The sequence below is a fragment of the Saccostrea echinata genome, unplaced genomic scaffold (genome assembly GCF_033153115.1).
Source record: "Saccostrea echinata isolate AGI-Se365-2 ecotype Australia unplaced genomic scaffold, CSIRO_AGI_Sech_v1 ptg000025l, whole genome shotgun sequence".
In the NCBI taxonomy this organism is placed as follows: Eukaryota; Metazoa; Mollusca; class Bivalvia; order Ostreida; family Ostreidae; genus Saccostrea; species Saccostrea echinata.
The window spans coordinates 11,802,990-11,819,393 of record NW_026889774.1 but is presented as its reverse complement, the minus strand read 5'-3'; the positions used below and the strand labels follow the sequence as shown (position 1 = coordinate 11,819,393).

At 32.9% G+C, this 16,404-nt stretch overlaps 1 protein-coding gene across 1 annotated transcript; it reads right to left on the bottom strand.

Annotated features, from left to right (window-relative positions):
- Positions 1 to 290: 290 nt before the first annotated feature.
- LOC133192628 (tumor necrosis factor receptor superfamily member 16-like) lies at positions 291 to 15,462 on the bottom strand. Its single transcript, XM_061328623.1, has 6 exons — positions 15,073 to 15,462; positions 14,737 to 14,867; positions 12,397 to 12,907; positions 2,934 to 3,209; positions 1,514 to 1,630; positions 291 to 767 (listed from the first exon to the last, which is right to left on the bottom strand). Exons 2-6 carry the CDS (start codon positions 14,770 to 14,772, stop codon positions 547 to 549), a joined length of 1,161 nt encoding a protein of 386 aa, XP_061184607.1. The 5' UTR covers positions 14,773 to 14,867; positions 15,073 to 15,462; the 3' UTR covers positions 291 to 546.
- Positions 15,463 to 16,404: the final 942 nt, after the last annotated feature.

Genomic DNA, 16,404 nt, shown 5'->3' with positions numbered 1-16,404 from the left:
GAAAATGTTCACTGAAGAGTGGTTCCCCCCCCCCCCCCGGCCCCTTTTTGTAGCAGCATAGTCAGATTCTCCCATGGTTATGACAAAAAAGTTGTAACCCCCCCCCCCCCCCGAAAAAGAATTGTCGTGTTTGGAAATTGTCATTTATTCCACCCCCTTACTTTCAAAAACCAGGCTACGTGCCTGATATATATTATGCAAACTGAAAATTGATTATACTGAAGAAAAAGATTCAACGACCAAAGAGTTACAAGAGACATTGTTCAAAGCAAGCTCTCATTAACCTGTTATTTTGAAGAAAAAACTTTAATAAATTAAAATTTAAAAAAAAAAAGCATTGGCTTGATGTACAAACAAAACAATTTAAAGAGTTTATGATTCATAATGTACATATAAAACAGCATCAGAAAAGATCATTGATTTCATACTCAATGACATTTCCAAGGTCATATATTTTGCTGTAAACAAGCATTGTGTTCTCTTTCATCTTGGAATGTAGAGAAATAAAAATAATATATTGATTATTCAAAGTAACGTAAAATTATGTCATACAATTCGAACATGTTTATGATCTGATTTTGAAACTTGTAAATCTGCTTGTAAGATTTTCACAATGTCATGTCGACCTATATGACTAAGTCCCTTCATTAGTATGCCCACAGTTGTGTTCCGTTTACTGTGCGACCAAGTCTGCAGCATCATCTGACAACAATGTAAACTATCTCCAGCACACGATTCTAACTGGTCAATCTTCGCAGACGTGTATCCTAAAAAAAAAAGATTAAAGTTGCAAATAGGAAAGAATTCCAAAACATTCTATTTCAATTTATCTATTTTGGGGAACTCCATAAGTTAATAAATTTTTGTATTGAACATACGAATCCTAGTTAAAATAAAAGACTCCTAAAAGAAAAATGGGTTATCCCCCTTTTGCAAATTATTCAGGTCATCGCATGAAGTTGATGACTAAACGATTTCAAAGTTATTTAAAAAATTGACCTCTCATATCATGATTAATCTCATTGCCTATATTGACATTGACCCTTGAAATATGACCCTGACTCAAAATCAGAACACATTTTAATGTCATTGGCAACAGTTGCTAAACTTTAAATCCATTTAAAAAAAAAATCATCGCGCAATGACCCTTGTCGTTTAGATACTAGTATGGCCTTGACGTAAGGTCTTGACATATCTCTAAGTCACCATACCAGCTTTAGATTCTTGTAGCTGCCATTGGATAAGCTTTAAATTCGCTAAATCAGCAAAGCACTTTGATTTGTATAGATATATTAATCAAAATAATTTTCGAAGTACTTATATAAAGCTTTTCAATAATATTCCTGTGCACATCAATGTTATTACTAAGCATGCACCAATAAAGGACCATATCTCATGTCCTGACGCTTTTGATTCGTCTGCTAGCATTCATCTGTGTTTATTTAGCTCTTGTTCGATGTACAATGTAAAAAGGAGATTAAAAGAACAAAAAAGAGTGCAATGAGCTTTATACCGAGAATTTGTGCCAGGGCTCTCCAGTCGCTTGGATTTCCGCGGCGGCTAACTAACTGATGCTCCACGCACTTTCTCTTTGATATAGGAAGATCTTTGTACTTTGTGAGCTCATTATCTGAGAAACAAAATTTGTTCATTTGTAAAACCACGTGTTGAAATGACAATATGTTTTTTGCATTCGAAACTTTATAACTGATCATTAATCAAAGGGAAATTTTGAACACCTTTTCAAAATTTGTTGAAGAATTGTGTCTACTAAGAAAATGTCCTCTTTGATACAGATCTTTGTACCCGTGAGCTCTTTAACCAAGAAACAAAATTCCTGTTCTTATTTAAGCCAGATTTTCAGCTAACAATATGTTTTTTTCTTGGCAATTGTAAATAAGTATAATTTGCCTATTGGCTTTTTCTAACTCATTTTGTATTTGTTTTGTTTCCGTTTTATTGTTTTTACCGATTTCGCTAAAGAAAAAAAAATTCCACTTTCATATACACATCTTTGAACTTGTGAGCTCAAATGAAAACGGACTTTGTTCATATTTAAAGTTACATGATAAAATGACCATATTTAAAACTACATGTTAAAATGAAAATTTCATTTTTGCATTTGGAAATGAATATTATTTTTTAAAAATTGTCAGTTTTTAAGCCATCTTGTTATTGGAAGTTCCGTTTCCGTTTCAATGGTATAAATGTTCAACTGGAACATTCCAATGAACACCTTTTTTTCCCTAATTTTTCTAAAAGTGGCATTTAAAAATTAATGTTCAGTTCAAAAAGCACTAATTACATGTATCTAAAACATTTCATGTCCCTTAAGTATAAAAAAATTATTTACGGTGATTAACATTTGGAGCTAATGATTATCAGCCACTTGCATATACTAAAATTTTAACAAAAAAAATATTTAATCCTGTTTCACATTATTACTTCGATCCCCAAGCAAAAAAAAAAAAAAAACAAAAAAAAAAAACAAAAAAAAAAAAAAGATGTAACTGTAAATCAAAGACCAGGAGATCTTTGTACGAGGTTTCGTTATTTTACATTCATTTATTCTAAAGATGTCTGAATCCTTGTCAATCGGAATCCAACTGGCCATGTATTTTATACTACGAGAAAAAGACAATTTGTAATCATATGTTCAAAAGTTTGTTGTTTTTTTTACTGTCAATGAAGACAATTAGAGAAGTCAACTTTTGGCAACATTAGGCTGAAACATAAGGTCAACACAGGGTACTTCTTATCAATGAAAACGGTCACTGTCAAAGAGCTATAGATACAGCTTAAAACTGTAAGGCATAATTTATATGTTTTGTTGTTTATAGGACAAATATTGTAAAAACAGCTTTCAAAGACATTTATGAGTTGATGAGACGTAGATTTCACGTAACTTTTTCAAAACAAAAAAAAAGGCTTACATGTTTTACATTGCATGGTGAAATCAACGCACACACCGCTGTCTGTACCACCGGAAGCTCGGGCATATTCCACATGATCGTGCGGATCATGAATTTGGTGGCGTTTTTTGTCTTTGAGTCTGGAATACTGTTTGAAGAATACATAACCAAGGAGACCTAAAACTACCGCTCCTAGAGCTGCGCAGTAAATTGGAATGGCGTCAAATTCGTCCTCTTTGATGGTTTTACTTGGTGGCTGTTGTGTTAGTTTTGTCGTTAGGAACGCTGTTGGTTTATCTTAATTAAGATAAAGAAAAAAAGATTATTCATGATTATCAATGGTCGTTTCATGTAAGAATACTTAAAATGCTTTTTTATAGAAAGCGACAAATGTATCAAAAATGGCGAGTTAAACTTATCCAATGTTCAAAACTTATGTTTCTCCAGTTTTGAGGCAAGGCGTCAAATTAAGATATGTTTCAATTATCCTAATTATTTGTGCAAGAAGAGCTGACGACCTGCAAATGCAATTAGGGTGCAATAACGTTGCCACTTTTCACTAGAATACATACATATAAAATTGCGCATCAGAAGAAAAAAATTAAAGCACTTCTCGACTGTTCATAATTTTACTGGTCTTTTTCATAAAGACATTAACAAACAAGAAAAGTGTCTATATGTTTTCAAAAATAAACAGGGGTTTAACCTGCAAATAAATTTGGTTTCTTCAATGTTCAAATGTCAAAAAAATTCAAAGATATTTCAGTCACAAAGAAAATTTGTTATCTTTGTCGAGTAAACTATTTTGCTTCAAGATTATTTCCATGCACATTATGAAATCTGTTCCCATCAATATTACAGATATAAACTGGTGATTTCATCGAAAAGAGGATTCATGTCCAAAAGAAATGTTTCGATGGCTTTCTTAAAACGGGGTTGTGTTCATTCTAGGTTCTTTTTACTAAAATAACTGGTCGGCAAAATGTTAAATGGAAGAAACAAGGTCTCCTTCCGGAATTTCCCATCATAAAACATTTTCAGCATGTAGATGAAAGCGCAAATTAAAATTCTTAAGAAGGCTGGGCTGTGATGGCCATTTTATGCAATTTAAATCTCCTACAAAAGAAGACCTCTGTATAAAAATAAACTTGCATTAAATTATGTGGTATTTGTTTTTTCTTTACTAAATAATAGCTTATTTCTAGAGAATTATATTTCATATTCTTAGGTGGATCTGTTGTACATGTATAATTTGTTGACCACCCAGACCACCTAGTATAAGATCTATTTTTGTTTCGTCTAGTTCTTATTCTGGTGGTTAGGATGAACATATTATTGTTTTACTTGTAAATTTATTGTTTATTCATGAATTTAATTCTTATTCTTTCATTTATTCATTTGGTTGGTTGTTTGGGGGGGGGGGGGGTTACATGTATATTTATTTTCAGCATCTATCAGTATTTGCCCTATACTTACAGCCGAACAATTTTAGTATTTTACCATTTTAGTATTTTAATGGTATTTTCTGATATTAAAAAAAAAAATGATTTTCTGATATTAGAAAATAGATTTCTTATATAAAAAAGAATAATCGAGATTTTTATATCGAAAATTCGAATTTCTGATATCAAAAGATCATTTTTTTTCCATAAAAAATTCGAATTTCTTATATTCAAAAAATCATTAAGTGTGATAGATATTCAGCTGGATTTTTTAATATAAAAAATCTATTTTTTTTTATATCAGAAATTCAACAAATAATACTATTTTTTGGCTGATAGAGAGAGTTCTTCCCAAAATTGTCTCCGCCGTGTTCAGGCATTGTAAATGCATGCATGAATACGTGCATTTATTTTCTGCATCTACAGTAAACGCTGCATTTGGGATCGGTTTTTAATGATGACACTAAAACGCGTGAGCCATAGACCTATTTGCTTTATAGGTCTATAAGTAAAATAAACATTGATACGGGCATAGACATTACATTAGGTCTATGAGAAACATCCAAAGGAGCATTCATTTTAGTTAGTTCCATTTAGGTTACTTATAATTTTTGATATCAAGAAATTAATGTTTTGATATTAAAAAAAAAACTGAAGCATTTTTCTAATATCAAAATTCATGTTCTGATATAAAATCGATTTTTTTTATATCAGATATTGTTTTTTTAATATCAAAAATCGTTTTTTTTTTATATCAGAAAATATACTTTAATTTTTGATATCAGAAAATCGATTGTTTGATATAAGAAAATGAATTTCTAAATCCAAAAATCTAATTTTATATCAAGAACTCTTTTTTGATATCAATATTTTTTATATCAAGAATTCTAATAATTGATATTAAGGTATCTCGTTTAATATCGGAAAAATACCTCAAAAATACTAAAATATAACCTCTAAATAAGTTCACCAGTGGCATGGTTCAAGAGTTATAGTCGGGACACGGTTATATATAAGCTACTAGTCGACAGACAGACAAACAAACTCGCAAAATTTTTTGTTAAAGACAGAAATGATTTATTTCAAGTGCTGACCATAATTATATTGTTTTGTGATGAATATAACATTATTCAAAAATCATATGCGATGAATGAAAGACAGCTTTAAACCTACTTGAGATTATTGCAGTGTTGGATTTTAGCAAACTAGTTCGTGATTTATATCAGGATTAAAAAAAATAACCCGTCTGAGTCCAAAAGTAACTTTAAGTATTCTATATTTTTGAGGATGAATCCGCAGTCTTTTGTTATGTCGCTCGTTGACAAATGTGACGCACATTAAATCAGTTAATTGGGCCAAGAAGAAATCAGACAAGGGTTTTAGTAATTTTAACACGTATACATTTTGTACCTTATAACATGTCTCCAAAAAGTGTCATTTAGGGTGCTTGAACTTTTTATTGAAAGTCTTTTTTGAGCCAAACAAGGATCTTGCTCCAGTCTTTTATTGTTTTTTACATTACTGTATTTTTATTGGATATTCATACATCACGCTATCTCATAACCATCAAGGCGGCTTAAGAAAATTGATACAAAAATAAAAATGTACAGAGGAAGTCAATATGAATTCGGGCGACGTTAAACTATTTTCACCGCATCAAAAATAATCATATGTGTATGTACGGAGTGGAGATTTTATTCACAAGTGGCCCGTGGGCCTTGACTGTTACCTGAGTATTACATGAGTGAGTTTCTCATGACCAACCCGGGCTAAATGTTAATTATAATCATGAAAACATTTACTTTGTTAATTGTCTATTTGTTCAACTAGATATCCATGAGTGAAGAAAAAGCTTTTCAAATGTGTAATGCAGTTTAAATATTAGTATATGATGAACTCAGCTCCATCCGAGGCCTACTGGTGATTATGAATTTCACAAAATTGGTAGTGGGCTTAGTGCTTATTGGAATCGTAAAACAGTTTTACTATTTGATATCCAAGAGTAAAAAATATAAGATCGTTTTGTCCTCAACACCCAGGCCTCAGAAGGACAAGAAAATTGATAAAAAAGTGAGACACTGGTGCCCCCTAATGGCAGCTCATGGCGAAGGTTAGTTTTTGTCAAATGCAAGTCAAACTCCAAGATTAAGGTCAAGAGATAAATAATGTTGGTATCTAAAGAAAAGTCTTGTGAAAAGGACAAAACCTGTGAAATCTGAGAGCCCTTGTAGCAATCATTCAGAAAATATGATCAAGGTAGGTTCAAGTATTTTTTCAAGAAATGGTGAAAGTCCATGGTCAAGGTCAAAAGGTGGGAATAGTTGGTATCCAAAAAAAGTTTTTGTCACAAGGAAAAAATATGTGAAATATAAAAACCCTAGCAGCACCAATTTAAAGTTATGACCAAGGTGGTTAAAATATTTCAAAAGAAGGTCAAACTCCAAGGTCAAGTTCAAAATTGTTGGTACCCAAGGAAAGGATATGTCACAAGGAATACACTGGTGAAACATGAAAGCCCTAGCTCTAACCATTCAAAACATATATCCAAGGTTAATGTTTTTCAAAAGTAAATCAACTCAAAGGTCAAGGTCAAAAATATTTATACCCAAGGAAAGTTTTTATCACAAGGAATATACATGTGAAGTATGAAAGCCCTAACTCGAACCGTTCAAAAGTTAAAGTTTGGTAAAATTTTGCAAAAGTGGGTCACACTCTAAGGTCAAGGTCAAGAGATTAAATATCGTGGTACCCAAAAAAGGGTCTCGTCACAAGATATACACATTTGAAGTATGAAAGCCCTAGCTCCAACTTATCAAAAAATTTATGGGCAAGGGGCATAAAAAAAACCCAAACCAAAACAAAACCAAAAAAAAAAAAAAAAAAAAACAAACAAACAAGCATAAAAAAAAAAACACTAAAAGGGAATGTTTCCCTTTGTACATATAAGCTTTATCCCAAAATTGGTTGAAATTGGTCAAGGCAGTTCAGAGAATCAAAAGTTTAACGATTAACGACGACTAGGAAGAACAGACAGCAATAGGTCACCTACTAACTGGGGTGACATGAAACTAAAGTACACGGGCTTTGCAAAATGATGCTCGATCCAAGAATTCAGAGAGACTATCTAAATACCGTCTAGATTTTGCGATATTTGGTAAATGTTTGGCATTTTTATGTTTTAAAGCTAATGCATTTATGCATTGCTTTTAATACACAATATTGGAGGTTTGCTTGAGGATATCGTTTTAAGTATTTCCTCTCTTTTTCTGGAGAAATGGTTGAAATGGTAATTTAGAAACCATGTATGAATCTGGGATAAATATTAAATGGTTATTACTATACAAAAAAAGAGGCCCATGGACCACAACGCTCACTTGAATCATTATGGCCCTGCTTTTCTATTCCCTCTATATTCTTTTCAAAACTTTGATTGTCTGTTGTGGCCCCTCCCTACCCCTGGGGGTCATAATTTGAACGAACTTAAATCTACTCTATCTGAGGATGCTTCCATATTAATAATCATGCCTTTGTTGCTCTTAAGAAGATTATTGAAGATTTGTAATGAAGCTTTCAAATAAGCTTCAACTCTTGGTCCAGTGGAATTAGTATTTGAGAAGATTCCTAAGCAGTTTTCCAATATATTCCTATGTAAAACTTGGTTGCCCATTGAGTCCCTACCCTACCCCGGGGGTCATGATTGAAGAAACATGTATCTAACCTATGCAATGAAGCTTTACACTATGCAATGAAGCTTTCATATGTTTCATCTTTTCTAGCCCAGTGGTTCTTGAGAAGAAGATTTTTTTTCAAAAATGCCATTAAATGTTTACTAATTCTTATTTGTCTCCCTAAGAAAGAAGGCGTGGCCCTTCATTTCAACAAACTAAAATCTTCCTTCAAAGATACTTTGTGGTGAGTTTGGTTAAAACTGACCCAGCGGTTCTGAAGAAGATGAAAATGTGAAAAGTTTATAATGATCACGACGACTTTCGATCAGAGAAGCTCACCTGAGCCCTCGGCTCAGATGAGTTAAAACTATCAAAAATAAAATATACTGCATCTTTGAAAATGTTTGAGCAAAGAGGACTGTGGCCCAACTATTCAGAAATATTCAAAGTTTACATAATAGTTATGATAGTTTCTTTCCATTTATCTGAAGGATGGAGTAAAAACACAATATTCTACGTCCCAAAAACAGGACACTGTTTCATTTCACATCTTTTCTAATTAGGATTCAAATTCTTTTATGTTTTTACTCTTTTTGGTAAAAATATCGTATTCTCATATACAACAGTGTCGTACCCTGCCGTTGCGTTTTGATGCAGTGACTATGATTTTCTAATCTTCGTCTTCTGGAATGTGAGACAAATAAGGTACTATACAAACTAATTTAATATTTTAAAAAAATGGTGAAAGTTACTCAGTATTAAAAAATTAATAATCTGTACACATAGTCACAAAACAGCTATTTCTTGTCATCCAATATTCCCCAAAAGTTTCCTCATACGAGTTTATGGGTACGTTTGTGTGTGTGCGTGTGCTTTTGCATTGGCTTGCAATGTTTGGGAACACTTTAACAAAATCTAAGATCCACCTCAGAGGTTCAGGAACTCTTTCCGGAGGTCGGATACTGTTCGATTTATATTTTATTGATTAATTGTGTTCAGCGATTTCTTCATTAAAAATTCAAAATCTTCGTCTGCACTTTCTTGCAAAAAATTTATTAACTATCATGGTGATTCGGTTGAGACATAACATAAATAGGCATTCGTGACTTTATCCATCAAACTTCTAACCAGCAAAAGCTTTCACAACAAACACTTTGACTACGCTGTTAATCTGGTTTTATCCCTGATCAACTTCGTGTTTTCTACATCTTAAAAAGAAAACATGAAAAGGGGTAACGTATTTTATATATCGGGGTTTGTCGTAACCGTCCGATATTATCGTTCCTTCATCTTTTGTAGTCCTATGGTGGAGGCATGCAGTTGTCGGAGCCATAAAGCGATAAAATAAAAACCCTGTATACATAATTCAAACAATCTGAAATCAAAAAGACGATTTTACAGCTAGTATCATCTGTGGTTCCTTTATACTGAATATAGTCCTTGAGTCAGGCAGACTTCCGCTGACTTTACACTCCCGAGAGAATCCGAGGTTTTTCCCCTCTTCATATACAATATTAAGATTTTTTTTTTGAAAATACAAAGTATAATTAATGTCAATACTTTATTCGATTAGGAAAATATACCTATATGCAATTCGAAGGAAAATAACACTGTATATACATGACTGTAGTTTCCAAGCCTGAGGAATGAAGAGGAGTTTGGTCCACAGTGTACCAAAATTTCCGAATTTTGCAGAATTCATTAAACTCCAGCCATAGTTATTTGCATAACCTTTCGGGTTATGACGAAACTCTTGATTCAGAGAGAAAAAACAAACAAACAAACAGGACAAATGTTACTTTAACCCCCTTCACATTACATGCACCTTTAGTTGACTATCTTCTCAAGGTTTGATCGGTTAAACATGATGACGACAAGAGAGACAAAATCATGTATAAAATTCCAATATTACGATAGATCAATGTCCTGTTTATGTAGATCAAAAAATTAAAACGAATGCAGTAACTGCGTTTGATGTTGGTAAACGCGGCGTTAAATTGATTTAAGTAATGGCTTAAAGGAAATTCGAATACTTCTATCTCGGGTTTTATTGCATTGCTATATCACATTGAGAGACTTTTTTTATCGATGTAAAATAAGTACATATATATTCCAAACATCAGCCTTTAAAATCTCACGAGATTTTAGATTGTGATTGATCTTTAAAAAAAAAAAGATGAAAAGGACAAATTCGACACAGCCGATCTGGTGTCGAGGTAGTGTTTTGACGCGTCGAGGTGTCTTTGCAATCACGGCAATAGGAGAGAAATTAACACCATGTTGACAAATTGACGGTTACAGAAAACTTCATACATCGTACGGAGTCTTTCTCTCTCTCTCGTTAGAAAATAAACTCAATGTACTTTATATTTTGGGATAATGAAAACTTCTGTCCGATTTAGATATTCTTCAATCTTTGATGTATAATTCAACAGGTTTAAATTCTATCCAAGTTAGTCTAGTAATTTCTAAATCAATCAATATATACTTAACAATTAAATACAACTTGAAGCTTTATAAAGATAAAAACACAAAACTACCATATGTCATTTAAAATAAATATCTAGTTTCAAACATGTGTGAGAATACGGAACGAAGCCGGATATTTGTAGAATACGTCAGCTGCTTCAGCTGTCAAATTTATTTATAAATTTTAGATGAAATCTCTTTTGAAGTGCCCAGACGTTATTGATTTTAATTCCAAAGAACAATCACTGTGATAACGACGTATGCCACTGTTTCAGTACATAATAACAAGGATGGTATATATATATCATACATATTCAGGAGCCGAGTCAGAAATTTCAGGGGAAAAAAGGGGTGCAGAGAGAGAGAGAAAAAATGCCGACCCTCCTCTCTCTTGATAATTAAGGGGGATATCAGGAATGATCTGATCTGATTTAAGTTTTTTAAAGGTTCCATGCAATGCTAAATGATATCTTTCTTTCTTTTTTTTTTAAATTAATCAATACTTTATTATGTAAAGACTCTTTACATAAAACATCTTCCCTATATATATAATGTCAGAAGTTTTGCAACTACAGAAATTTCTATTATGGAAGAGGGGCTTAACAAAAGCTGTTAATCATTGAATATGTTACCTTGTATAAAGGTCATTCCATTTTTTTTTCTACGTTTAGTTTCCATCTATCATTCAGGAACCTATATCTACATGTAGGTCCTACATGTACCTACATGTATTAAAAAAATCCAAATTTAAATTCATAAAAGCGATTTCAACATTCCTTATTCCATTTTTCTTGTAGAAAGATATATATTTTTATGCAAAATCAAGGTATTAAATACCAACTGTTTACCCAATTTGAGAGATTCTCGACAAAAGTGGGATCAAAAAGGTGAAGATAACGAACAGTGGTCAATCTCAAAACTCTTTTAAATAAAAAAAAAAGTACAATTTGTGAACAGGGCATAAAACACGGACCCCTGGAAACTCCAGGGGTGGGATCAGGTCCCTAGGAGGGAGTAAGCATCCCCTGTTGACCGGTCACACCCGCCGTGAACGTTATGTAATCATCAGGTAGATCGAGTATTCCGTAGTTAAATTTAGCATAAAACATTGACCTAACAATATGTATGAAATGTGTCAGTCAAAATACGACCCATTGATAGATTGTATTTGCAAACGATCATTAAAACAACCATAATTTTTTTTTGGAAATGCTGACTTTAAACATGATTGTTGAAATCCCTGTAAAATCAACTTATTTATCAGTAGCCTGCCTCGGTCTAAAAATTGATCGTACTCAGAGCATGCTCTTGCGTATCAAAGAAGTTGGGAGATATAAACACAATAAGCAGGTGATGCTGGGATATTACTTCATAAATAAGGAAAGTTGACAATGGAAAAGTTGAAATGGTCTCTTTTGTCATAAAATTTAGTTGTTAGCTGGCCATTATCGTCTCTAGTCAGTAAAACATCCAAATATGAAACAGCTGTGACAGACTCCGTGGTGTCTTTTATTTCGAGCTCACTGGGATATATCGAGTCGACATATGAATGAAAGTAACTGTGGTTAATTGAAAAAGGAATTGACAGAATTCAAAATGTTTCAACCCAAAAAAAATCGATTTCTGGACTGCTGTTTTATGTGTCTGTTTTCTGATCAGGGTGTATCATTAACCACGTGGACGCGGATACTAACCATCGAAAAAACTTGGGATTGCCTAATAACACAATGAATGCAGTGGACTTCGGTAATTCTTTTATACATCATCAGGAGATTTCATATAAATTAGTGGTTGCTACATGTGGGGCTGCACAACAAATGAAAAGGACACGCCCGCCTCTGTGAAATGCAGACGCGAGGGTATCTTGGTAGGGGAGGGAGGGTGGTTAGTAGGTTGGGTACCTACCTAAACACATGGTGTCCTGCTCATCTGTACACTCCATTATTGTGAACTGGGTGGGTCTACAGACGGAACATGGTCTACACCGAGAGGTGGCGCTCTTGACATCGGAGAAAGTACCATTTTCACATTTCCTACATATGGTGTTAGAGTCAGTGCTACAAGCGACTATGGCACCCCATCCATATGGACACAAGTCACAAAGTTGGCATTTCTTTACTTCTTCTGCAAAATAGAAGTCTAATGGACACCCACACACGGTATCATGCGTGGTATTGCACGGCAAAATTTCTCGTTCCATCTCCCTGCAAGATTTACATTTCTTACAGGGTAATGTGTCGTATTTTGATGAAGAAAACGTTTTTCTATGTTCACAAGGCTGACATTTTGTGTCTGTTTCGTTTGTACATTTCTCGATTTCTCCATGGCCCGGTGGACATAAGCTGCAGCACTTTGATATATCGCTGGAGGAGTTCGATGTGCAATCCTCGTAAGAAAGGCTCCCCATGATGCATATCTGTGAAATTATTTTTTAAAGACATTAGAGACGTTTAGGGAGGGTGAGGGAAAATCATTTTATAATATAAACATTTTTTGCTGGTTGTAAATGTGACACTTGGAATTAAGTTCTGGAAAACGTACGCATGAGAGACGGAGAGAGGGAGAAAGAGAGAGAGAGGGGGGGGGGAATGAAATATATAATAAATCGTCTTTTAATTTGACTTCTAACTTTAAATATAATCAAATGAAAAATTAAAAATCCACTTTCGTCACTTTATATTATACATAGGTATTGTTTTTTTTTTCTCCTGATTTAACTTGCGCTTGGATTTAAAATTAAAAAATTGCAGCATTGAATAAAAAACAAAGACCTCTCATACCAAAGCACATAAAGACATTAACCGCATTTAAACGACCTCATGGGTGGATGACCATAAGTATATATTCCAAAAAACTTCCTCACATAAAACACTCTGATAAAAAGAGGGTGAAAGAAAATTACTTTATTGATAGGCATTTAATTTTTAATTTCTCATGGAATTTCTTCTTTTGTCGAAATTAATATTTCATCACGCAACATGAAACATCACAAGGGGCTGGCGTGCATAATTATCACCTTTCATTAGCTCGTCTTCCAAAGCTGTGATCGGGAAAGCATAGTAAAGGTATCCCAGGTGTAATGTTTCTAATTTAACATCAAAGCCAACCGCTCAGGTAAATTATACAACACACAAGGATCGCAAAACAATTGATCAATATTTACTTTGTAGCGGAGGCACATTTTTCTTTCGCTGAAAGAGTTGAGATATAAAGTTCGTTCGATCTATATTGCTCGTCTGTCATCGCGTTCGGTTAGAAGTTGTGATGCACCGGCATGATTAACACTATATAGATTTATCTATCTTTTCTATGTGTGATTATCATTGAGTTCTCATCATCAAAAGTACCCTAATCAGAATATGGGAAATAAAACCAAGTAAACCCGGATAAGTCAATGCAGTTATGAAAAAACGATTTCCATTCTAGGTCTTAACCAGCAAATTATAACTGTATAGTTAGTCATGTTTAAATTAAAAGCGGGAAGTTACCAGTTATGGATACAAATGGGTTTTATTTAAACTACGTAATGTATTACATAATAAGGTCGTCGAATAAATGACACTCTTGTTGAACTAGAAATTTTCAGAAACTCAGAAAAAAAGTGTGTGTTATTTCTTTCTCTTTACTAAAGTTTGCCATTTGAACCTGCTTTTTTCCTCAACACTTTAAAGATTTTTTCTTAATCTGTAATTAAAAAAAAAATCCTTGTTAGATCCACCCACCCTTTTCAACACGCTATATTGGTTTCTTGAAGTTTCAGATTTAGTTGTAAGTTGTGAAGGAAATTTACATACAGTTACACACAATCGCGAATATAGGCACACCTACATCTTCGGAAAATAAAAGAGCAGAGGAAATTAAATGGTCAAGTTTTATGAGAATTGTCTTATTTAATGGCCATTATTGGCTACAAGTAGAAAAGCCAGCGATTGATAAACATTCCCTTAAAATGTGCCGATACGAAAGTGGGTGGCGGATCAAGCATTCGATTTTCATTTAGGCATTTACGAAATATCAAAATTAAGTATATTATATTATTTGACATAATATTATTACATTTATCTTAATATCCATAACATTATATTTCACATTCAAAACGTTTCTGCTATCTGCAAGGGAGAGAGAAAGAACCGCGAAAAAAAGAAAATATTTTATATTTCAAAAATATATTATATATACTATATAGATGTACGTGTAATCATATAAAGTTCTTATATGAATGAAAATAAAGAAACAAAACCTTACCAAAATGGAAAAGAGGATGATATACATGTATCCCATGTCTAAGATGCGATCAGTCACTATACGATGTTCACTGCAGCTCTCACTCTAATATGATCTGATCAATTCTGCACGCGTCTGACGATGTAATTCAACTAGGTGACAAATTTAATTCTGATTTACAAAATATCTCGATGTAAAAAGATCAAAACTACATAATATACCCAGCGGCTATTAAGATATCGTAAGACGAAGGAACGTGTGAAATCTTTTTGTTCGGGTTAAAAATGAGAGTTAATTGCATTACAGATGGTGAAAATTATATCTGTTCATTTTGATACGTATAAAAGTGATACGCACCCTTTCTTCTTTCGGAATCCCGACAAAATTCAAAATTTGGCAATTATCAATTATATCTGAATTGAAACAAAGGCAGTAAAAGGAATGATCGGGTGTGACTGCCAGATGTCCAACCATTATCCATGGCCTAAGGAATAATTAATAAATCCGACAAGTTTACACGCCGATAAAAATTCCATCTAAGTTTCTGAGCAGGTATTAAAAGTTTGCGTAAATGCGAGGTTTTTTTTTTTTAATGTGTGCAAGTCAGAGAGGGGGGTTTATAAATAAATAGACATCACAAACACGCAATAGGGCCCTTGCGCGTAATTACAGGTTGCTTATAATATCCAATGCATTTTTGTCCCTCAGAACTCCACAGCGCTATGTTGTGTGATCGTTTTCCGCTTGCAGAGTCAAAGAATTTTTCTCACTGCCATAAAAACCAACTCCAAAGCTATCTCTCCAATTGAATCGTACACGTTAATAAACAGACACGGTTAAGTTCACAAGACAAATTAAATGCCACCATCTTTAACATTTATTTTATTTCGATATAATTTTTGTCCTCTTCTTCACAAGTGGTTGAATCCTATTAACTTTTTTCCTCTTTTCTAAATCTCCTGTTTACCAAGTTAAAATAACATAAAACAGAGAGAGAGAGAGATTCCTAAAGCCTTTACAGATGAATGTAGACCAGAATTATCTTTTTAGATCCACCCATCGTATCAAAAAATATTTTGTCTCCATGTCATTTTAAAGTTTAAGTTGGTTGTGAAGAGTCTATAAACTTTTTTTTAGTATACACAAAGATTTTTGTTTGTTTGTTTGTTTTTTATTTGAAGGAAATTTCAGATTGGTTAATCGGAACAATACGCCAGGTGCCAATGTAAACTGCAAGATGCAAAAGCGGGTTTTAACTTTAATGGGAAAATAAAATTTATGCCATCACCTTTTACTGCGGATTAATTTTATATGATAATTTGTCTTTTTTATGTGTCATAAATGGATGTTTTTAACTAGTGTTTTGCAGATATATCAAAATCAATTCATCCTCATTACCAAAACCCAATTTATTGGATATGAAGTAGGTGTCATTTTTTTTAAATTGAGTTACGAGCATTATTTAAATACTTTTCCTGAGTATATATATATATATATATATATATATATATATATATATATATATATATATATATATATATATATATATATATATATATATATATATATATATATTTATATATATATATATATATATATATCTATATATATATATAAAATTGAAACACAACTTCTTTTACTGGAAGTGTTATGGTCTCTTACTTTGCATATATTTTGAAAAAAAAGAAA